This window comes from Oncorhynchus keta, chromosome 12 (assembly GCF_023373465.1).
Source record: "Oncorhynchus keta strain PuntledgeMale-10-30-2019 chromosome 12, Oket_V2, whole genome shotgun sequence".
In the NCBI taxonomy this organism is placed as follows: Eukaryota; Metazoa; Chordata; class Actinopteri; order Salmoniformes; family Salmonidae; genus Oncorhynchus; species Oncorhynchus keta.
In genome coordinates this window covers 8,183,123-8,207,735 of record NC_068432.1, presented here as the reverse complement: position 1 = coordinate 8,207,735, position 24,613 = coordinate 8,183,123, and the positions used below count along the sequence as shown (strand labels likewise).

Genomic DNA, 24,613 nt, shown 5'->3' with positions numbered 1-24,613 from the left:
CTAGAGGTCTATCATGCAATGGGTAATGTGCAATGCATGTAAACAACATGTCCTTCTTTCAGAAAAAAAGGCCATTAAGCCCTCAAGTCCATGGTTGGGGGTCCAGTGTCACGCCACATATGAAGGCACCAGTACTCCTAAGAATTCCAATGACTAGCCTCTAATGCTGTCACAATAGTACTTAGCAATTTCAAAGTGCTGGCGTGTCAGCGGGTGGCTCGCAACTATCCACCATAACATGAAAATATCTGTGATGTGCCTTTAACGCATGTCATTGGCAGGCTTTCAAAGGAGGACGTTTTCACAATAAAACCTCAGGTTTAGTCTGTTGGAACCATTAGCATTTGAGATTTAAGACCATTTCGGATCAAACCGAAATTAAACCCATCTGGAAAAGAGTAATAATGGTGCTGATAAAGTAACAAATCTAACAAAACTAGAGGCACAGACCGTCACTTTGACATATCAAATTTAGAAAAAGGGGCAAGTTGCGGTATCTGCATTCAGAACCCAAAATAAGCTTGTTTTAATCCAATGTTTGTAAACAAAGTAAATGCAGTACAACCAGCCTTAAAACATAGTTTTAACCATCATTTCAGATGGTCAGTTCTTCCTTCCATAGATTAGTCTATTAGCAAAACAACGCTTTGTTATTGTTTAAACTGCCGATTTCCACTTTAAAAGTCTTAAAATTAGAACTTTGAAATGGTTTCTCCTGTCAGGGAAAGAAACTAAGGTCTAAAATACTGAAAATCTCCCACTGGCAAACAGCAGTGTAAATTATACTGAATAAAAATAAACTCAATACGCAACTATTTCAAAAGAACTTACTGAGTACAGTTCTGCAGTTAGGCATACTGCCAAATTCTCTAAAATGACATTGGAGGCATCTTATGGTAGAGAAATTAACATGCCAATTGAACGCTCCCTCAAAACATCTGTGGCATTATGTTGTGACAAAACTGCACATTGAGTGCCAATGTATTGTCCCAGGTACAGGGTGCAAAGCTGTCAAGGTGGCTACTTTAAATAATCTCAAATATAAAATATTGATTTGTTTTTTGGTTACTACATGACGCCATGTTTAATTTCATAGATTTTATTTAACTAGTATTCTACAACGTAGAAAATAGTAAAAATACATTTAAAAAAAACTCTTGAATGAGTAGGCGTCCAAACTTTTGACTGGTAATGTATACATTTTATTGCACACAAGACACTGAGTCGCACCCATCTAATCCATTGCAGGGGCCACAGGGAGGGCACAGTCCAAGAAGGGGAGTGTGGCTAAGATGCACGTCTCTCTCCAATATACACTCTCACGCCAATTTGTGCACACACATTATTTCATCCAGTCAATGTGTGAATTGTTTGCATTTTTGTTGTTAGTGTCTATCAGTTCCCCATTACATGCGTCACCAGTAGTACATTTACCAATAATTCCTAATCTACAATGTCTGGTTACGTTAATTTCAGTTAAATCATTCAATATATTATTAGTTCTCATTGTCAGAGTGGACACTTTTTTGCAGAGCACACAACCTGTGCTACACTTGTGAGGAACAAGTTTTGGTTTATTTCATTATAATTTACAAGTTTTCAGTTTAGTAATTTTTTCTTTGTTTGGAGCGCTCCTGTCAATGTTGAGTAAGGAAGCACACCTGATTACGCATGGAAGTAGGCCTGTAGGCTACCTGGCCTGCGGGCAAATATAATCATATCAATGTGCCCATTTGGGGAGCTGATAGTATTTCTGATTGGCTTAACGCACCACCACCAATAAGCTGTTGAGCTTCTCAAAGTAATGTTTTCACCTCAAAACAGCAAGCAAACAAAGTCTGTCATTCTCAATAGATGTAAAAACAGTCGTTCAATGTACTTAATCTTTCCAGCCCTCTTTCGATAACCACTCTGCATTAAAGGGAAAAACGTGACCGTTTCAGGAAACCATGCGTAAGTCGCACATCACTACTTCGAGAAGAATTCGAATGAATTTTTTTTTAAATCAAAATGCTTTTTTGGGGGGGCTTCCTGTGATGCAATTTAGGAAATCGTTTTTCGTACTGCACATCGGTTGGGTATTTCCCCCCCTAAATTCAAGTATTTACTCTGAGCATTATAATAACTTGCGCAAAATGGAAAAGGGGAAAATAGGAAAAGGTTGCGGAGCTACAACAACAGCCCGTAATAATCGTCGATGAACCTGAAATGGCTAATGCTAACGCAAATAAGATAGCAGCAGCAAAAGAACCCTCATTTCGTGAGGTGATGAAGGAGGAATTGCGCAAGGCGCTCACAAGCTTACGAGAGGAACTTCGAGAAGATGTAAGAAAATAACTAAATGAGTTCAAGAAGGACATTAACCAGAAACTGGAAGAAAACAAATTAGAACTTCACAGCATATCTACTAGAATGGGAGACGCAGAACAGCACATTGGGGAAATGGACGCATGGATCTCCGCAGTCAAAGAAATACTTGAACAGTCACTGAAAAGCCAACACGCACTACAGACAAAAGTGACAGAACTCGAAGGTTTCTCACGTCGAAACAACATTAGACTTTATAACGTAGTAGAGGACGCAGAAAAAGACACCATGGCCAACTTCGTGGAGGGTCTATTCAAGGGCATACTTGAAGACGACACTGACCTGGGAATCGAGAGTGCACACCGAGCTCTGGCCTCAAAACCCCCCAGCAGCACCCCACCAAGATCCATAGTAGTACGGTTCCTAAAATTCTCAGTCAAAGAGAAAGTCTCACATGCAACCTGGAAAAAAACTGTTAACGTAGGTATAACTTCACCTGGACCTCTTCATCCATTAAATATCTGGGAGTAAATTCACCAAAAGATATACCCAAACTTCATTGGATGAATTATGATCACATTAACAAGAAAATATATGATGACCTAGACAGGTGGAATTCACTTCCCTTTGATCTTAGTAGTAGAATTGAAACAATCAAAATGAACATCCTGCCAAGGTTACTGTATTTGTTCCAATCACTGCCCATAGAAATCCCACCTAAACAGTTTAGGGATAAACAGATATCAAGGTTCATCTGGAACAGTAAGAGACCAAGAACTAGATATACAACATTACACTTACCAAAAAACTGTGGGGGTATGGCCTTACCAAACCTAAAAGATGATTGTGTCAGCCCAATTGAGACCCCTTGTGTGTTGGTGTAATTCAGAATACGAATTCAAAAATGGAAAGACATCGAGAATACTCTGACAGAGATACTCATACAGTCAGTACTGGGAAATAAGGACATGGAGACTACTCTGACAGAGATACTCATACAGTCAGTACTGGGAAATAAGGACATGGAGACTACTCTGACAGAGATACCCATACAGTCAGTACTGGGAAATAAGGAGATGGTAAAATAAATATACAATAGACAAAATCAGTGGATTTCTCTCTGAAGACATGGTTTAGGGTAGTTAAGCAAAATAATTTAGACAGGGAGATCAAACTGCTGAGTTGGCCCGCATACAACCCCAGCTTCATACAATGGACGCAGAAAGACATCACATCATTCAGTACAATTATAAGGAATGGGAACCTAGATAACTTCCAGGACCTAAGTAAAAAACATGGCTTGGGTAAACAAGATTTTTACAGATGCCTACAAGTTCGACACTATTTCTTAAGAAATATAAAAAAGTGACTGACCCCCGAGCACCTCCAAAATTAATCCAAGTATTCACTAACGCATACAACTTGGGGAGTAACAAAAAAAACTATTTCAAATCTCTACTTGGGTATTCAATCCTCAAAGAAACATTCTACAAACTATATTAAAAAGAAATGGGAGGAGGAACTTAACATTGAAATAACTGATGAAACATGGTTGAACATGGAGACTCAACATAGCTCCACCAACTCAAGGTCATGGAGAAAATTCTGATGGAAGAATGTTATACGTTTCTTCATAACACCTGAACTGAAATCAAAACAGACTGGCTCACTACACCCTTGTTGGAGAGAATGCGGTCTATTGAGGGCGGACCACTCAAATCTTTTGGACTTGCCCCGCAATTGAAACTTGCTGGAGAAATAAGATCTAACATTGGAAAAATAATGGGATTTGACATAGAACAAACGTTCATTTCTTTGTACATGGGTGAAATACCTAACACAATAGAGAAAAGTACCTCTTGAAGGTCCTACTGGCAGCCAGTAAAAAAGCCATCACTAGGAAATGGTTACAAAAAGACCCTCCCACAGTGACACAGTGGATAGACATTGTAGAAGAAATACACCACATGGAGCGTATTACCTTTACTTTAAGAACTCAACAGGAGATGTCAAGAATACTGGGAAAAATGGGTTTCGTACTTGGAAAAGGACTAACTCAAAGATATCTTCCCTCTGCTCAAACCTTCTCCAACCTATCTCCTGATTCTGCCTCCTCAACCCTCCTCTCCTCCCTTTCTGCATCCTTTGACTCTCTATGTCCCCTATCTTCCAGGCCGGCTCGGTCCTCCCCTCCCGCTCCGTGGCTCGACGACTCATTGCGAGCTCACAGAACAGGGCTCCGGGCAGCCGAGCGGAAATGGAGGAAAACTCGCCTCCCTGCGGACCTGGCATCCTTTCACTCCCTCCTCTCTACATTTTCCTCCTCTGTCTCTGCTGCTAAAGCCACTTTCTACCACTCTAAATTCCAAGCATCTGCCTCTAACCCTAGGAAGCTCTTTTCCACCTTCTCCTCCCTCCTGAATCCCCCCCCTCCTCCCTCTCTGCAGATGACTTCGTCAACCATTTTGAAAAGAAGGTCGACGACATCCGATCCTCGTTTGCTAAGTCAAACGACACCGCTGGTTCTGCTCACACTGCCCTACCCTGTGCTCTGACCTCTTTCTCCCTCTCTCTCCAGATGAAATCTTGCGTCTTGTGACGGCCGGCCGCCCAACAACCTGCCTGCTCGACCCTATCCCCTCCTCTCTTCTCCAGACCATTTCCGGAGACCTTCTCCCTTACCTCACCTCGCTCATCAACTCATCCCTGACCGCTGGCTACGTCCCTTCCGTCTTCAAGAGAGCGAGAGTTGCACCCCTTCTGAAAAAACCTACACTCGATCCCTCCGATGTCAACAACTACAGACCAGTATCCCTTCTTTCTTTTTCTCTCCAAAACTCTTGAACGTGCCGTCCTTGGCCAGCTCTCCCACTATCTCTCTCAGAATGACCTTCTTGATCCAAATCAGTCAGGTTTCAAGACTAGTCATTCAACTGAGACTGCTCTTCTCTGTATCACGGAGGCGCTCCGCACTGCTAAAGCTAACTCTCTCTCCTCTGCTCTCATCCTTCTAGACCTATCGGCTGCCTTCGATACTGTGAACCATCAGATCCTCCTCTCCACCCTCTCCGAGTTGGGCATCTCCGGCGCGGCCCACGCTTGGATTGCGTCCTACCTGACAGGTCGCTCCTACCAGGTGGCGTGGCGAGAATCTGTCTCCTCACCACGCGCTCTCACCACTGGTGTCCCCCAGGGCTCTGTTCTAGGCCCTCTCCTATTCTCGCTATACACCAAGTCACTTGGCTCTGTCATAACCTCACATGGTCTCTCCTATCATTGCTATGCAGACGACACACAATTAATCTTTTACTTTCCCCCTTCTGATGACCAGGTGGCGAATCGCATCTCTGCATGTCTGGCAGACATATCAGTGTGGATGACGGATCACCACCTCAAGCTGAACCTCGGCAAGACGGAGCTGCTCTTCCTTCCGGGGAAGGACTGCCCGTTCCATGATCTCGCCATCACGGTTGACAACTCCATTGTGTCCTCCTCCCAGAGCGCTAAGAACCTTGGCGTGATCCTGGACAACACCTTGTCGTTCTCAACTAACATCAAGGCGGTGGCCCGTTCCTGTAGGTTCATGCTCTACAACATCCGCAGAGTACGACCCTGCCTCACACAGGAAGCGGCGCAGGTCCTAATCCAGGCACTTGTCATCTCCCGTCTGGATTACTGCAACTCGCTGTTGGCTGGGCTCCCTGCCTGTGCCATTAAACCCCTACAACTCATCCAGAACGCCGCAGCCCGTCTGGTGTTCAACCTTCAACCCAAGTTCTCTCACGTCACCCCGCTCCTCCGCTCTCTCCACTGGCTTCCAGTTGAAGCTCGCATCCGCTACAAGACCATGGTGCTTGCCTACGGAGCTGTGAGGGGAACGGCACCTCAGTACCTCCAGGCTCTGATCAGGCCCTACACCCAAACAAGGGCACTGCGTTCATCCACCTCTGGCCTGCTCGCCTCCCTACCACTGAGGAAGTACAGTTCCCGCTCAGCCCAGTCAAAACTGTTCGCTGCTCTGGCTCCCCAATGGTGGAACAAACTCCCTCACGACGCCAGGACAGCGGAGTCAATCACCACCTTCCGGAGACACCTGAAACCCCACCTCTTTAAGGAATACCTAGGATAGGATAAAGTAATCCTTCTCCCCCCTTAAAGATTTAGATGCACTATTGTAAAGTGGCTGTTCCACTGGATGTCATAAGGTGAATGCACCAATTTGTAAGTCGCTCTGGATAAGAGCGTCTGCTAAATGACTTAAATGTAAATGTAATGTAAATGATATCATCATATTAGTTACATTGACATGATGAAGAAGGTATGAAGTGCACTGTAACTGCCAGATCTTTCTTTTTTTGTGACTTTTTGTACTTTCTTTGCGTTCCTACAATAGAAACAAAGTTAAAGAAAAAAAAAACATTTTTTGGGGGGGCAGAAATACCTTGTGGAACATGTGAACTTGCATGTGCCTTAAACTTGTATGCCATCTAAATAGGAATAAACACAATAAATTAGTTGGTTTAACTACAGAAAAATGCGAAAACTTTCCCGCTAGCCATGATTGGCTGAGAGAATGGATGGGCTGATCTGCCATGTTGCACGCTTCAAATCACATCACATGCACACAGATGTTATTGCTAGTGTAGCGAAATGCTTGTGCTTCTAGTTCCGACAGTGGAGCAACATCTAACAATTACACAACAACTACCTAATACACACAAATCTCAGTAAAGAAATAGAATAAGAACTTATACATATAAATATATGGATGAGCAATGACAGAGCGGCATAAGCAAGATGCAATAGATGGTATAAAATACATATACACACAAGAAGAGTAATGCAAGATATGAAAGCATTATTAAAATGGCATTAAAGTGACTAGTGATCCATTTATTTAAGTGGCCAATTATTTCAAGTCTATGTAGGCAGCAGCCTCTGTGCTAGTGATGGCTGTTTAACAGTCTGATGGCATTTAGCTGTTTTTCAGTCTCTCGGTCCCACCTTTGATGCACCTGTGCTGACCTCGCCTTCTGGATGGTAAGCAGGGTGAACAGGCAGTGGCTCGGGTGGTTGTTGTCCTTGATCTTTTTGGCCTTCCTGTGACATCGGGTGCTGTAGTGTCGTGGAGGACAGGTAGTTTGCCAACCAGTGATGCATTGCGCAGACCTCACCACCCTCTGGAGAAGCCGTTGGTTGTGGGGGGGTGCAGTTGCCGTACCAGGTGGTGATACAGCCCGACAGGATGCTATCAATTGTTCATCTCTAAAAGTTGGAGTATTTTAGGTGACAAGCCAAATTTCTTCAGCATCCTGAGGTTGAAGAGGCACTGTTGAGCCTTCACCACACTGTCTGTGGCTGGACCATTTCAGTTTGTCATTGATGTGTACGGCGAGGAATTTGAAGCTTTCCACCTTCTCCTGTGGTCCCGTTGATGTGGATAGGGGGGGGTGCTCCCTCTACCGTTTCCTGAAGTCCACGATCATCTCCTTTGTTTTGTTGACGTTGAGTGAGGTTATATTCCTGACACCATACTCAGAGTCCTCACCTCCTCCCTGTAGGCGGTCTCAACATTGTTTTTTTTAAATAATATGCTTATTATTTTCCAATAAAAATGAAATAAAAAAGACAGCAATACTAACAATGACATTCATTGTACTGTTGAATGGGATGGCCAATTTAGAGGACAAAACAAAACTTAACTCACAGACACAAAATAAAACAAAATCCTATTAGGTGGTACATGTATAAGAAGACAGCATATAGTCATTACAAGCAGTGTAGTTAAGCTAAAAATAAATATTGAGTGGAGTACAGCACAGAGTAGCAGCAGATCGTCAACCCAGTTATGAAGCGGGACGAGACCATTTATCCAGTATCGACTGCCATATTTTGTAAAACATTGGACTTCTATTGGAAGTATTGTATCGAATCTGTTCCATATGTATTACATTCCCTAAATCCCGTAACCACATTTCAAAGGTAGGTGCAGTCTCCAAATTCCAAAATTGCAATATGAGCCTTTTGGCTAATAGAGTACAAAGAGAGACAGCTTTCCCCATCAACTGTACCAAACAGAGCGATCAATGGGTCTGGGGCTAGAACTCTATCAAAGCCTCTAGATAAGTAATCAAAAATGAGAGCCCAGTAAACATTTAACTTAGGACATGTCCAGAATAAGTGGGTCAATGTCCTCTTGTCCTGCTTGCACCTCTCACACAGTGCTGAGGTGTCCGGGATTATTTTATGCAGTTTTACTTTTGAGTAATGTAACCTGTGTATCACCTTAAAAATGTACAAGGTTGTGTCTGGCATTCACTGAACTGTGGTTTATATTCCTGAGAGCTTCTACCCAGTCCTCATCTGAGATTTCTGAACCAAGTTCTTGTTCCCAAGCACTTTTAACATGAGTCTTCAATATTCCTGGGTAAGAAGTTTTAGGTTGTAGTTATTATAGGACTATACCATTTGTATTTCATATACCTTTGAATATTGGACGTTCTAATAGGTACTTTAGTATTGCTAGCCTAATCTCGGGAGTTGATAGGCTTGAAGTCATGAACAGCGCAATGCTTGAAGCACAGCGAAGAGCTGCTGGCAAATGCAGGAACGTGCTGTTTGAATGAATGCTTACGAGCCTGCTGCTGCCTACCACCATTCAGTCAGACTGCTCTATCAAATATCAAATCATAGACTTAATTACAATAACACAGAAATACGAGCCTTAGGTCATTAATACGGGGAAACTATAATTTCGAAAACAAAATGAAGTAGCCTGTGATTCCGCCCATTTCCGCCTGAAGACATACCCAAATCTAACTGCCTGTAGCTCAGGCACAGAACTAAGGATATGCATATTCTTGGTACCATTTGAAAGAAAACACTGACGTTTGTGTAACTGTGAATTGAATGTAGGAGAATATAACACAATAGATCTGGTTTAGATAATACAATTGTTTTTTCTTTTTATTGTTGTATCATCTTTAAAATGAAAAAGATAAAACAAACATTCAGATAGGATGATGGGGACAATTGCAGTGAAAAACATAAGAGGGCAACAGTAATTGTGCAAAGTTTCAGAATGATAACTTCCAAAATGAGTGTTCTACATGACATTTATCATGAAGTCACCCAGGTGTCCCACACAAGTAGCCCAAATGTACCCAAGTGGCCAAATCGGTAAAGTTATAAATTTTGAATGGAATAACTATATACAAAATACCAAAATGGTATTCTAACACACCCACACCCCAAAGAATTGAGAAAAACATGAAAAAAATATATACAAAATAACACTTTCAATATTTGGAAGACCCTTAGTCCTCTACACAATATTGTGCTGCTGATGCCATAGCAGTCTCTTTCTGATGAAGCAGAGGGTCACCAAGCATGTGGTGCAAGTGATGGGGGACTTAATTTTGCAAAGAACACAGCGACGCCTCCATGCTGTGCCCTTTTGGCCCTGAGGCACAACCATGCCTGCAGAAATAAATGTGGGCAGATGAACACCACTTGTGGCAGGAGCTGGATGAACCAGCTTCAGTGGGGGATGGACACCTTGGCACTGGGGGCTCCCATTCAGAGTCAGTGTCACTGTGAAAGAAAATGTTCAGTTAGAATAGTTTCCCATATGAGCCCTGTATCAACAGGTATAATAAACATATAAGAGCGAGAGAGCGAGAGTACAGGGGACATAAGGTTGAATATATTATTATAGACCCGCAAGATCTGTCTCGTTTATATTATGACAGACCAGATAGATCTACTGTCTCGTTTATATTACATCAGACCAGCTGTATCTACTGTCTCCATTTCACTTTGGCCATTGTTGTGGGCCTGCCCTCCCCTCAACATCCTCAAATAGGCTATTTAATTTCACAAATAATATTTTATATTACTAATTTCAAAACAATTGCATTAGCATGAGAAGAACTTACCAGTCCAAAACGATGTCCTCTCCATTCAAAAAATATTCCTCCATTTGGGAATCGCTAAATGAATCGTCCTCGATCAATTTCTTCTACAATTGTGTGTACATCTGTATATCTAGACTTAGATTTAGCTTTACCTGACTTATTCGACCTACTGATTGATATATAAACAGCTGAATATGCGCTTTACCAAAACAATGCTGTGCGTAACATGCGTTGCACCTTCCGGTATGATTCGTCAATGGCGAATGAACCTCTTTACGCCGGAGTTTACTACATGGGTTGGTCTTCCAACACAAACATTACATATTGCCGTTTACCTCAGCTCATTGGTTATCTACCCACCTAGATTTCAAGACGATCAGTGGTCATTGGGTTAAAATACAGTCAATCAACGAAACAGCGGGCAAAAATCATTGGTGCACAATGTCATTACTTGTCTTCAAATCGGTTTCTTTCAGTCAATACGTCCCGCGAAATGACCCATCAGGTTTGGTTGCGTTACAAACAAACCAGTTGATTGCAATGAAACCAAACATGACTCGAAAAGTCACATTGTGTGTGTATTTACCTCGAATGTGTCGTCGAATATGGAATGAGACGAAATTCACGACACAAGCAGTTCACAAAATGTTGTGTTAGGCTATAAAAATGGATTTTATCAAACAAAAGACCATTGCGTAACAATGAGCATTGGGATTGCAAACAGAGGAAGACCGTCAACGGTAAACAATTTATTTTATTGCAGTTTGTGATTTTATTACGCCTGTGCTGGTTGAAATATTTTTTTTATGGGGCTCTATCCTCAGATAATCGCATCGTATTCTTTCACAGTAAATCCTTTTTTAAATCTGACAACGCAATTGGATTAGCAAGACTCTAGGCTTAACCTCTAGTGACGAGCAATCCCGTATCCGGGAGCGTAATCATAGCCTCAAGCGCATTACCATAACGCAACTTTTCCTATTCATGAAAATCGCAAATGAAATGAAATAAATATATTCAAACACAAGCGTAGCCTTTTGTTAACAACACTGTCATCTCAGATTTTCAAAATATGCGTTACAGCCAACGCTAGACAAGCATTTGTGTAAGTTTATCATGGCATAATGCTATGCTATGCTCTGCTGGCAGCAGGCAACATTTTCACAAAAATAAGAAAAGCAACCAAATTAAATCATTTACCTTTGAAAAACTTCAGATGCTTTCACTCAGGAGACTCCCAGTTAGATAGCAAATGTTCCTTTTTTCCAAAAATGATATTTTTGTAGGCGAAAAACCTATGGAATGGTGTTAATAGGTTCCAGGACGGCACTACACACTTTAGATTCAGTGTTAACCAAATATCCATTGTCATGACCTTCCGGTTGCTGCCCACCATTATTTTAACAAACTGATGGCAGTGCATGAATGTTCAGGAGACTTCCTTTTAATGTCTCCTAACATTACTTTCAACCACTGACAGATGAGGGCTGTCCTGAGGATTTTGGAAGACATAACCTGGCATCTGTCATAACATGGCTTTTATACTGGTGTTCTTCGGATGTGTACTGACATATTTCGGCACAATAAAAAAAGAAAACTTTCTGTTGTAAAATGCCACACTTCCACCGTCACAATGAATAGTTGTCCCACAAAAACAGGTAGTCTGATCCCATCCAAGACAAAATGTGTATTCATAAAATGCAAAGTTAATTAGACTAATCTTAAAAATGTACTATGACAGAGAGAAAAGGGTGACTATCGTTCTTTTGAATCACCCCTACCCAAATAAGCCTGCATTAGAATATCAATATATTGTGATAAATTAAAAAAAAAAACTGACAGACCAATCCAATTGATTTAATACTAATTGCCTGCGTCATAGGTATGTTCTTACACTGAGGTGCAGCATGAAAATAAAGAATAAACTATTTTAAACATGCCACATCTATTTTGGGCTTATCTTATATACCACAATATCACATTTTATTTTACTGACAAAGGATTTACTGTAGCAAAATGAAATCCCTGAAATTCACTGGAATTGTGTACAAGTTGTTTACAAACCACACCAGACAGGGAAACAAAGTGGGTAAATACACTGAGGTAAAATAAAAACGCAACATGTAAAACACTCATAAGCTGAAATGTCCATAATGTTCATAAGCTGAAATAAGATCCCAGAACTGTTCCATACACACAAAAAAACATCAAATTTGGTGCACTAATTTGTTTACATCCTGGTTAGTGAGTATTTCTCCATTGCCAAGATAATCCATCCACCTGACAGGTGTGGCATATCATAAAGCATGACCATTACACAGTTGCACCTTGTGCTGTGGGGAAATAAAAGTCAATGCCACAGATGTCTCAAGTTGAGGGAGTGTGCAATTGGTATGCTGGCTGATTACAGGAATGTCCACCAGAGCTGTTGCCAGATAATTTTATGTTAATTTCCCTAAAATAAGCCACTTCGTTTTAGAGAATTTGGCAGTACGTCCAACCACACCAGCCCAAGACCTCCACATCCGGCTTCTTCACCTGCGGTATCGTCTGAGACCAGCCACCCGGACAGCTGATGAAACTTTCCACAGGCCACAATCAACGATATGCAAGGGGATGTGTTGCACTGCATGAGGCAAATTGTGGTCATACCCAGTGGTGACCAGTCATTCAGGGAAAGTGGGTGGGGGGGGGGGGCTTGCCTGTTTTGCATGTTATTTTGGCATTAATCTCTTAGAACTCTTGCTCTATACTGCCCCTGTTGGAGAAAGTGCGTACCCATAGTAAACTGAAAATATTTTTCCCCAAAATTGCTAATATATGCATATAAAAAATATATAAACGACGTGTGTGTTTCTGTTCGTCCTCACGATTTCTGTGCACCTTTATAACATGTTAAAGCTTAATTATGAACATAGTTTGACAAGTTTACTCGACATATATGCAATTTCGACGTTTTGGTGCGCATCCACTTGAATTTTGCCTACATTTCGACCGAAATGTGGCTATTTTGAGAACCGAAAGACAGACTTGAAAACTAAACGCTGGTTTGGTAAGTATAATCCCTTCCAGGTCTTTTGATGGAAGAACAGCAAAGGTAAGGGAATATTTATGTGTTAATTTGGGTTTCTGTCGACTCCAAGATAGAGGAGCGATAATGCTAATTTTGGAGCGCCGACTCCTAGTATAGCCTAGTGAACGCAACCTGTAACGTTAAAAATAAATGTAACACAACGATTGCATTTAGAAGAAGTGTATCTTCCTATACATATGTAAAACATGCATATTTAGTCAAAGTTTATGATGTGTATTCCTTGTTAGCTGACGTTATCTGCCGGAGCTATCGGCATTTCTCCTGACATTATAGTAGCATTTTTTGAGCGATGCATCATTGTAAACAGAGATTTATGGATATATATTGCAGATTATTGAAAAAAAATGAATGTACTGTGTAACATGTTATATTACTGTCATCTGATGAAGATTTCAAAAGGTTAGTGAAATGATTTCTTTTAATCCTGCGTTTGTTGATTGCATATTTTTTCCTACTTGGCTATGCAAATGAGCTATGTCTGTGGTGGTGGTTTGACATAAATATGTGCTATGTTTTCACCCTAAAACATTTTAGAAATCTGACTTGCTGGGTAGATAAACAACTTGTTTATCTTTCATTTGAGCTATTTTACATGTTAATGTGTGGAGGTTAAATATTATTAGGAATATTTTTTTCGCATTGTGCGTTATGCTAATGAGCTTGAGCCGTAGTCACGAACCCGGATCCGGTATTGGTGGACTATGAGGTTAATACTTGTCACATCAGTTTCCATATAAAGCCGCATACAACATGGTCTTTGATTTCTTGAGTACGGTAGCTTCTAATCGCAGGTATTTCTTCCTAGCACAGGGCTTCAAATCAGTTTATTTGTCACGTGCGCCGAATACAACGGGTTAGACCTTACAGTGAAATGCTTACATACAGACCCTCACCAACAGTGCGGGGAAAAAAAGGTGTGGCTCAGTGTTCTATCACTCATGGGGACTTCCTCACTGACAAGTGTAAGAGGAGACATTGAAAATTCTAGCCCTTCGGCTGCTGCCATAGAAGTGCCCATCCAAGAAGGCTCAAGGTCATTGGCCACAGATAAAATGAAGTCAAATCACATATGTACCGTAGCTTTGATTGGCCTAGTCATGTCAACATCATACTTTCAAAATCTTAGCTAGCAATCATTAATAAAGTTGACAATCTACTGGCAAATCCTTTTTAATCCTTGTTATATGAATAGGGTTGCAAAAGGGTCAAACTTTCCAGGAAAATCTCTTTGGGAAGTTAAGCCTGGGAATTTTGCTTAAATTCATTAAAAACAAAATGAAGTTAGCTTATAACAGTGAACCTTTTTTTGTGTGATGGATAAGGCAATTCTAGGTCTTCGGGCATATTTTGGTTAAACTATCCCCAATTCAATGGAATTGCAACCCTTGCATGCACAGTGCATTCTTCCATCACATGTGCAGTCCACTCTTCAAATGTACAGCTGATTCTCAAGATCATGCACACTAGTGAGATGCTATTGAGCACTACTACACTGTCTGAGCCAAGGACTACATGCTTTCTGGTAAGTTTTGATTACAATACTGGGTGGGTTGAATATATTTCATGACATACAATTGTTTTGTTAACTAGTAAACAGTAGCCTACAGCAAAGTGTTTAAATGATTTCAAACTCCTTAATTTCAGCTAGTTAGTTTTTGCTACCATGTGGGTTTTAGTTTGCTTGAGCCTGCTAACTGAGTGTTAATTCACCTGTTTCCATACATAATTCATTTTAAAACATTTATCTTACAAAGGAAATGTTTAATTAACTTTAGCTGTACATGGAATTGTAGTGTGTTTTTTTACTCACAACTTCTATTCATGTTGAAAATGATGAATCCGACACCTTATCGATAGCAACAGCTCGTGGTCCTCCTGGAATCAGAAGGTTATTTGCGTAATGTGTATTGGAAGGGATTTCTGAATGTTCTTTGCCCAGCATACACCCCTCCAACCAGACATGCTTTATCTACTAATTTGCTGGATGCAGAGTACAAGTGAAAGTCAAGCCAATCATAGAGAAAGCAGACTGTATTGAATCATCTCTGATGGGTGGTCGAATGTTCATGGGCAATGAATAATGAACTTAATCTCCACCCCTCAACCAGTATTCTACAAAAGCACAGACAAGAGACAGACATGGGTCTCTACATTGCAGATGAGCTGAAGGCAGTCATCAATGGACCACAGAAGGTATTTTCACTTGTGACAGACAATGCTGCAAACATGAAGGCTGCTTGGTCTAAAGTAGAGTCCTACCCTTACATCACAACCATTGGCTGTGCTGCTCTTGTATTGAATCTGCTCCACAAGGACATCATAGCACTGAAAACAATGGATACACTTCTGCAAGAGAGCCAAGGAAATGGTTAGGTATGTGAAGGGTCATCAAGTTCGAGCAGCAATCTACCTCACCAAGTAAAGTGAGAAGAATAAAAGCACCACATTGAAGCTGCCCAGCATCACCAATTAGGGTGGTCTTGTCAACATGTTTGACAGTCTCCTGGAGGGAAACGAGTCTCTCCAAGAAATGGCCATATCTCAGTCTGCCGACATGGACAGCCCCATCAAGAGGATCCTCCTGGATTATGTATTTGGGGAGAGAGAGGTAAAGCAGCCTAAAACGTATAACAATAGCCATTGCACAGATCGAGGGAGACAATGCCATCCTGTCTGATGTTCAGAATGCTTGCAGATGTAAGAGAAAACTGTACTCCCCTGCCCACATCACTGTTGCGCCAGAGGAAACTGCAGTTTTGAAATAAATCAAAAAGCATGAAGACTTCTGCCTGAAGCCCATACACGCCGCAGCGCACATGTTGGACCCCAAGTATGCTGGCAAGAGCATCCTATCAGGTGCAAAGATCAAGAAGGCATATGGTGTCATCACTATCGTGTCTCGACACCTTGGACTGGATGAGGGCATGGTTCTTGGCAGTCTGGCAAAGTACACTTCCAATCAAGCGGCTTTGGATGGAGATACAATAAGGCAGTTGTGCCAACATACAGTGGGGCAAAAAAGTATTTAGTCAGCCACCAATTGTGCAAGTTCTCCCACTTGAAAAGATGAGGTCTGTAATTGCATCATAGGTACACTTCAACTATGAGACAAAATGAGAAGGAAAAAAATCAAGAAAATCACATTGTAGGATTTTAATTAATTTATTTGCAAATTATGGTGGAAAATAAGTATTTGGTCACCTACAAACAAGCAAGATTCCTGGCTCTCACAGACCTGTAACTTCTTCTTTAAGAGGCTCCTCTGTCCTCCACTCGTTACCTGTATTAATTTCACCTGTTTGAACTTGTTATCAGTATAAAAGACACCTGTCCACAACCTCAAACAGTCACACTCCAAACTCCACTATGGCCAAGACCAAAGAGCTGTCAAAGGACACCAGAAACAAAAATTGTAGACCTGCACCAGGCTGGGAAGACTGAATCTGCAATAGGTAAGCAGCTTGGTTTGAAGAAATCAACTGTGGGAGCAATTATTAGGAAATGGAAGACATACAAGACCACTGATAATCTCCCTCAATCTGGGGCTCCACGCAAGATCTCACCCCGTGGGGTCAAAATGATCACAAGAACGGTGAGCAAAAATTCCAGAACCACACGGGCGGACCTAGTGAATGACCTGCAGAGAGCTGGGACCAAAGTAACAAAGCCTACCATCAGTAACACTACGCCGCCAGGGACTCAAATCCTGCATTGCCAGACATGTCCCCCTGCTTAAGCCAGTACATGTCCAGGCCTGTCTGAAGTTTGCTAGAGAGCATTTGGATGATGCAGAAGAATATTGGGATAATGTCATATGATCAGATGAAACCAAAATATAACTTTTTGGTAAAAACTCAACTCGTCGTGTTCGGAGGACAAAGAATGCTGAGTTGCATCCAAAGAACACCATACCTACTGTGAAGCATGGGGGTGGAAACATCATGCTTTGGGGCTGTTTTTCTGCAAAGGGACCAGGACGACTGATCCGTGTAAAGGAAAGAATGAATAGGGCCATGTATTGTGAGATTTTGAGTGAAAACCTCCTTCAATCAGCAAGGGCATTGAAGATGAAACGTGGCTGGGTCTTTCAGCATGACAATGATCCCAAACTCACTGCCCGGGCAACGAAGGAGTGGCTTCGTAAGAAGCATTTCAAGGTCCTGGAGTGGCCTAGCCAGTATCCAGATGTCAACCCCATAGAAAATCTTTGGAGGGAGTTGAAAGTCCGTGTTGCCCAGCAACATCCCCAAAACATCACTGCTCTAGAGGAGATCTGCATGGAGGAATGGGCCAAAATACCAGCAACAGAGTGTGAAAACCTTGTGAAGACTTACAGAAGACATTTGACCTCTGTCATTGTTATATACCCTTTGTTGGCAAAGTATTGAGATAAACCTGTTATTGACCAAATACTTATTTTCCACCATAATTTGCAAATAAATTCATTAAAAATCCTACAATGTGATTTCCTGGATTTTTCTTTTTAAGTGAGAGAACTTGCAATTGGTGGCTGACTAAATACTTTTTTGCCCCACTGCATCTCATCAGCCACCCGGTGGAAGGGACTTTGTGGATCGGAGGCTCTTTCCCCATTGCCTCCATCATCCTCCAAATCCCACCAACATCAGCCTCCTCAGACCACAACTGGTCCTTGTTTGTGAACACTGTTCAGAGCCAGGTATCAAATGGGGGAGGGTGTCCGTATGGGGATTACATGATAACCAACTTGGGACAGTTCTGGGATTGGAGAAGAGGGTATCCTTATAGCATAGGGGATCCCACAAAGGTGGATAGGTTTTCCATGATATGGGGGAAACCTGGGAGCACTGTTGAACTCTGTAAAGGCAATGAAATCCTACTAAACATCAAAACTATTAAGCTCTCTGATGCAGGCACTTGCACCCTCGGACTACAAAGGAACAGGACAGACACGATGGGTTTGTTTTCTATTAAGGTGCTGCCAAAACCAGAGGTCCCAGACAAACCAGAGCCAGACACACTCCTCTACCACCCCTGGACCGAGCCTGCCACCACTGTTTCAAATCCCATTCAGGTAACTAACGTTAGAGACTATTCAGCTGTTGATCAATTAGGCACAGACTGGTTTTGATGGTAGCGACAATTTGTGGCTGTCTTATATGAGGTATACAGCGAAGACCCTGATAAGAAAGGACTGCATTATGTGGTCTGCTAGACCTGTTCTGGCTACACACCCATTTGCTATAGGAGAAGGAGAGGGGTGGTTGTGTATTCTGAGAGGTTTTTACCAGGTTCAGCCCAATTCAACTCTGTTCCTCTTTGAGCCTTGTGTTTCCTACAGTACCTCCTCATCGGGCCCCTTGGGGTGTTAAGGCATATGGGGGCAATTACAGTTGCATCACAGGTACAGGTAATGGCATTGATTATGGGAGATTGCCTGAAGCTGATTGCAGTAGTAACAACTATTAATTCCACTTGGCCAGTTACAGGCCTAAACCAAACTAGTGGTCTGGCTGATGTGTGGTGGATCTGTGGACCCAAAAGAGTGCCGAGACCCATTCTTAGAGGAGACTGGAAAGGTACGTGTGCTCTGACCAGTTTGATAATTCCACTGACCATTGTTGATGTTACTGCTGAGCAGCTGTTGGGTTCTGTATCCAGGGGACCTGAAAACATTCCATCCCATGGGAGACAGACGTAGTGCTCCATGGACAGAGGATGTAGTTGACATACACACTCATCTGTTGGGGGTGCCTGATGGGGTTCCTCATGAATTTCAGGCATTGGGTAGGAATGACTGACTCTGGCACTTACTACCTATTATAGGTCCAGCCATAGTGGATGCAAGACAGACTGCATGGATTAATTATATAGACTATAATCAACAGCATTTTGTGAATTACTCCCGTGATGCACTCACTGGTATGTCTGAACAGATTGAGGCGACATCTAGGGTTTCCAGAATAGACTTGCTTTGGATATGCCATCTTGCCAGTCAGGGGGGTGTCTGCAAGATGTTCGGTGAACAATGTTGCACGTATATTCCTAATAACACCAGTCCAGATGGTAGTATATCTAAGGCCCTTAATGGGCTTGATGCACTATCTGCTGAGATGAGGACCATGGCGGGGGTGGAGGAGTCTGGACTGTTCTCTTGGTTGGGAGCCTGGTTTGGTAAGTACACTGGTATGGTGGTTACTGGATTTCTGACCATAATTCTTGTATTTTTGTTATTGATGTGTTGCTTGCATCATACCATGTTTTAAGAAGTCTGTTAAAGATGTGGTGAAGGCTTCAGGTATGATGCCTTTGCTTGATGCTCCAGTTGGAGATGCTGATACTGAATCAAGCTTTCAGGGGAGGATGGGGCTGACTGAGGATGACCCCTGGTTTGCTGTGGGTGAGGTTCTGGAATGATAACTTCTTATACATAACGTGTACGATATAACTTGTCCTCTCTTATGTGAAGGTTCAGAGTCCCTGAGTGGCAAGGAGCCCACCTGGTGCAGGATAGGAGTAGCTGAGAGGACCAGATGGTTTATAATAATGCTTTGCTCTGCTTTACTGTTTTCCATGATCAAAGTGTTATCCTATATCTTACATGTCAATAAACAATAAAGTTTTATCCTGTTTTTGCTGTTTTTGCGAAGTGACTCTTATGAGTGTCAAAAGGGGGAGACAAAAGCATATCACTGGTCGATTTCTCTTCCATTTTTCTTGGTTGATTTTTCTTTTCTGTAAAAAAATTATGTAAAAATAATGTTTTATTAATAATAAACTGATTATTTTCATGAAATGCTATTAACATATTACTATGTTGGGACTGCTGAAATAAAGGATAATGAGTGACACCCTAGCGGGTGTCAAGAGGGGGACTTACATTTCACACCATTTTATTTTATTCTGTTTTTAAATGAGCTGTTCTCTTTTGACATGAGGGTTTTAAGTTCCTAGGTGGCTGGTAGCCAATCTAGTACATAGTGGGATCGAATGGAGGACATGAAGGTATTTTAAACTTTGTAACTGTTATGATTCATTGCTGAATTTTTGTTCACACCCTTGGGGGTGTGAAAAAGGGGGATTGTTGGATTCTGCGTTTTACATTATAGCCATTACCATATATATGATTCAATATTATCTGCTGTTGGCATGTGTGGATGTATGTACGTGTTATGCAACATAGCTGACTTGAAACATTGTTAAAAGTTTCAAGGCCATGGGCCTTTCTCATGATGGAAAAATACAGAAGACAGGCACTGTGCAATGAGTTGGGGGGGGCACATTCAGAACATGGGGTTGCAGAAGAAGCGGTCTTTTGTTAGATAACAGGAGCCAGGTGCGAGATAACGGTATCGAGCATGAGCGCATGGATGTTCTTCACAGCAACAGTTACATCTATCAACAGAAGCGCCAAGAGGCGGGGACCCGCCTGAGCACCTGCAATAGGCTGAGCAAGTTTAAGCCACGCCCAGTCTCTACTCACAGGCCGGCTCGGAAGAAGGAACTACTACTGTCATCAGGGTATATTATAATATCTTTGTCAGGAACAAGTCAGTTCTGTTTTTTGCCCTGCGAGGTGGGACAGAGAGCCGCTTATATATGAAAATTGCATTTACCACTTATTGCTTAGCTTATAAAAAATACATAGTATGCAAATCGGTGACTCGTTGTCATATTTATCCTGATACCAGATTCGAATTGACGAAATTCTCACACACACACACACAACAGGCTGACCAAAACATATGATATCTCCATATGATAAATATATATAATGCAAAAAACATTACATTAAAATAGTATTAATTTGCATGTATTTCCATTAATTCCCACGGAACGTTTCCACCTCTGAATATTCCCTAAAATGTGCAAACCTACATATGGAGAGAAATCATGAAGAGAAAGTATAGTTAACTTATCGGTGCTCATCAGCCATAAACATTACACAAGTTAGAAATCACAAATTCAAAAACGAGTGGTTTGGACCAGTGACAGTGGCTGTGTTGTCCCAAATCTGGGATTAAGGGGTTATTTTCCAAGTTTAAAATGATAAACATTCAACATTGGCCATGCTGTCAATGAAGGATGATTTGTGCCTTGTTCAGAGGACCACCGCGTCACCTTCCTGTTCAAGTGAGCACAGCACAACAATGCGAGTCCTAAAATGTCCTTCGCAATGTGATGCAATACTGACCACTGTCTTTGGGGGGGTCCCTCATGTAAGGAATAGATTGCAAACTAGTGACGTTGCAGACCAATAAAAGCCTTATTTCAGTGTGTTGTAGTGCATCCCTCTTTGTGCATTACTGCAAATGGGGCATCCTAAACCTGAATGGGAGAGCATACCAGAAATATTTATACGGTATTTAAAAATGTTTTCTTTCCTAATCGGTTCAGAAAATACAGAGACTAGTGAAATTGAGAGCTCCTAAAAACATGGGCTACAAAAACCTGCTATTAAAGTGTGGCAAGCTACACAGCCCTGCTCCCACCTTGTGGAGAGATGCTGTTTGTGGACCATCAATTGTACTTGCCCAGGACCATTCATTGCAAATGAAAGCATTCAACTGGTTGTATACCTCACTTGCATTAATAACTTAATCCTTACCTGCATCTATTAGCTCCTATATTACGCTTGTGTGTGCAGAATAACAAATCCAAATTTAAAGAGAAGCTGAACTTCCTGCTTTGGCATAATTTTTGATTTGATTCATTAAAAAATGCTAGCGACCATTACCGAATTAAAATGAGAGTTGGATTCCGGGTGTGGTTTGATGTGAGTGTTGTGTGTGTGTGTGTGTTCGCAGGTGGGAAGACTAAGACAAATATTCTCTCTTCAGCCGGCTGGTGTGCAACTGTGGCAAATATGGTTCTACTTTGGATAGTCTCTGGGGCTAGTTAGGGCCATCAATAAATTACACAACGTAAATGAGACAATATTTTGATGTTGCACACATTTTAGTTCTCAAATGCCTTACATTTTTATATTTTAATGTATAGTTGGTTTGCGTCACTGGAGGTATTGGATTTTTAACATTGTCCCATGTCCATTGTGCAATTTACAGATGGTCTCTAACTAGCCCCATATGGACATCCAGAGTCTAACCACATTTACCACGGACATTACTATCAGGTTGCATGCAGCTCAGAATTGATTACTACATGTGCTGCCAGCTGAGGGCAGGATGCAATGAACCCCCTCACATTCTAAACTGAAGATCATGATTAGTTGATTATTGGAGTCAGATGTGTTAGTTGGAGCTGGGGGAAAAACTGACATCAATCAGGCCCCGATGACTGGAGTTGCCAATCCCCGATGTATGTAGTGATATACTCAGGTCGCCTGCAAAACTAGAGTGTCATCCAATTTACACTTTGTAGTCAATTTTGACTGTATAATCAAATGTTTGACTCATATCGATGCCATATAAGACATTTTCTAAATGAGAAGTTGGTTCGTCGGGGCAGTTGCGCTTAGGCGACACTGCAACAGTGTTTTCTACTCTGAAATCTCAAAATCGCATCTCACTTGAAATTGCCTACCTATAACAATCAAGCAGGCGGCACCCACAGTCGTCGCAACGCAACTCCACCGAGATGTAGGCCGACACATCATGGAGTTCAGACACCCAGCTAATCATCATTCTGAAGTATACTGTGTGTCACTTGGTTAGACACTTACCATTAGAAATGAGCGCCACACAGAGCAGAAGAGTTCCTCTGCGGTATGGTGAAATTGACATCGTAGATCTCAGTAAATCCAGTAAGCAGTCTTGAATACAGGAGTCTTCAAATATAGCTTCCGACCGGTGTTAGGTCTACGGCAGGCAGGTTCTTCAAGAGTCTAACGTTGAATTGTCTACAAGATGTGAGGCTGTAGACTGGGCTGCTGAATAGGTCGGTGTCAAGTCCTACAAATGTCTGACTGGCTTAATGAAAACAAAATGTAAGGCACGATGAACGAACGTATTTTTATAAAAGGGGCTCCAAGCCGGAGAAGAAAGTTACAGGTATCAGAATCAAGTGGCTCGAGACTCCCACGCGTTTGTTTCCAATTGTGCCCTCAATTAAATAGTCCTCCATGCATGTTCCAAATATGTAGCCAAGTCCACGGGTTAAATAATTCAACACATGCGCAATTGTACTCACACATTGCAATAAAAATAACTATTGATGTGGAATTCCTCGCCGTTCAGTTGACTACGATTAAATGCGGAGGTATTTGATGCTGGTAGGCTATACACTGCAGCGCCTAAAATTGATAAACGTGTTATCCAAAAGGTCCCGAAACCTACAACTGGACAGTGGGTGTAGTTTTCCATGATACGGAGCCAATTAAACAGAACATTTAACCAAGCCCCGATGCAACAATGTAGCCAACTGACAATGGAGACCATCCGTCGGTTTTTACTGCGCGGTAGGGAACACGGGCTAGGGTTCAACAACGCGTGTCTTTTGCCGGGTGCCTCATGCCTTTATTAAAGTTCCAGTGCACAGGCGAGAGGAACCCCCAGTAAGCAAAAAAAAAAAGCTATTCCACACGTAACAATGTATACGAAAGAAACACTCGACTAATCTCTCGTAATTCCGCGATTCCCAACCCAAGTCACTGAATGCGTTTCATGCGGTGATTTGATAGTTCATCTAGTTCCCAGATTGAAAACGGCAGTCCACATAATATGCCTACCACATTTCGATGTTAGGCTCCCTTAATTCTCATCGCCTTTATATTCTAGAAATCCCGAGTCACAACAATGTTGACCATTTTCACTCAATCCGCAGTAACGTTAGTCGTCCAAATCCATCCCCTAGCTGTGGTTCCAAACTCACGGACTGTTTCGCAATAGCCTGCCTTGTGTAGACCATTCTTTGGCACTCCTCTAATGAAGGAAAGAAAGAAAAAAATGCTCATTCGTTCTCGTATGTGTTGTGTCCCATAAAGCTACTTTCTCAGAGACAGTTGCTACCAAGATCCTTCTCCCTCACTCTCAGAATTCAACAAAATGCTGAACGCCGCATCAATCAACCAAATTTTAATCACGTGGTACCCTCCGGCCTGACGCGCGTGCGATGCATACTTTATCCAACGAGGTCGACAGTGTGCGTGTGTACAATTTGTACAACATGTTGCATGAAGCCTATGAATTCGTTGTTCTATCACGAACGAAATTGCTTTCAAATCCGAAATTCAAGGTGAGCAATATGTAAAAGTATTAATTTCAATAAATAAACATTTATCAAAACGATCATAAGATGCCGATGATACGAAGAGGTCATTTTATTTATTTTGAATGACAATTACTATTTAGGTGGTTCA

The 24,613-nt window shown here is 41.8% G+C and overlaps 1 protein-coding gene across 1 annotated transcript in view; it reads right to left on the bottom strand.

The window, feature by feature from the left end:
* LOC118390928 (transmembrane protein 132E-like) overlaps window positions 1–24,339 on the bottom strand; it is a 367,227-nt gene extending 342,888 nt beyond the window's left edge. The window contains exon 1 of the mRNA XM_035781771.2: window positions 22,979–24,339. Coding sequence (XP_035637664.1) covers window positions 22,979–23,039 — 61 coding nt within the window. The 5' untranslated portion in view covers window positions 23,040–24,339. The remainder of the gene's footprint in view (window positions 1–22,978) is intronic.
* Between the last annotated feature and the right edge of the window lie 274 nt (window positions 24,340–24,613).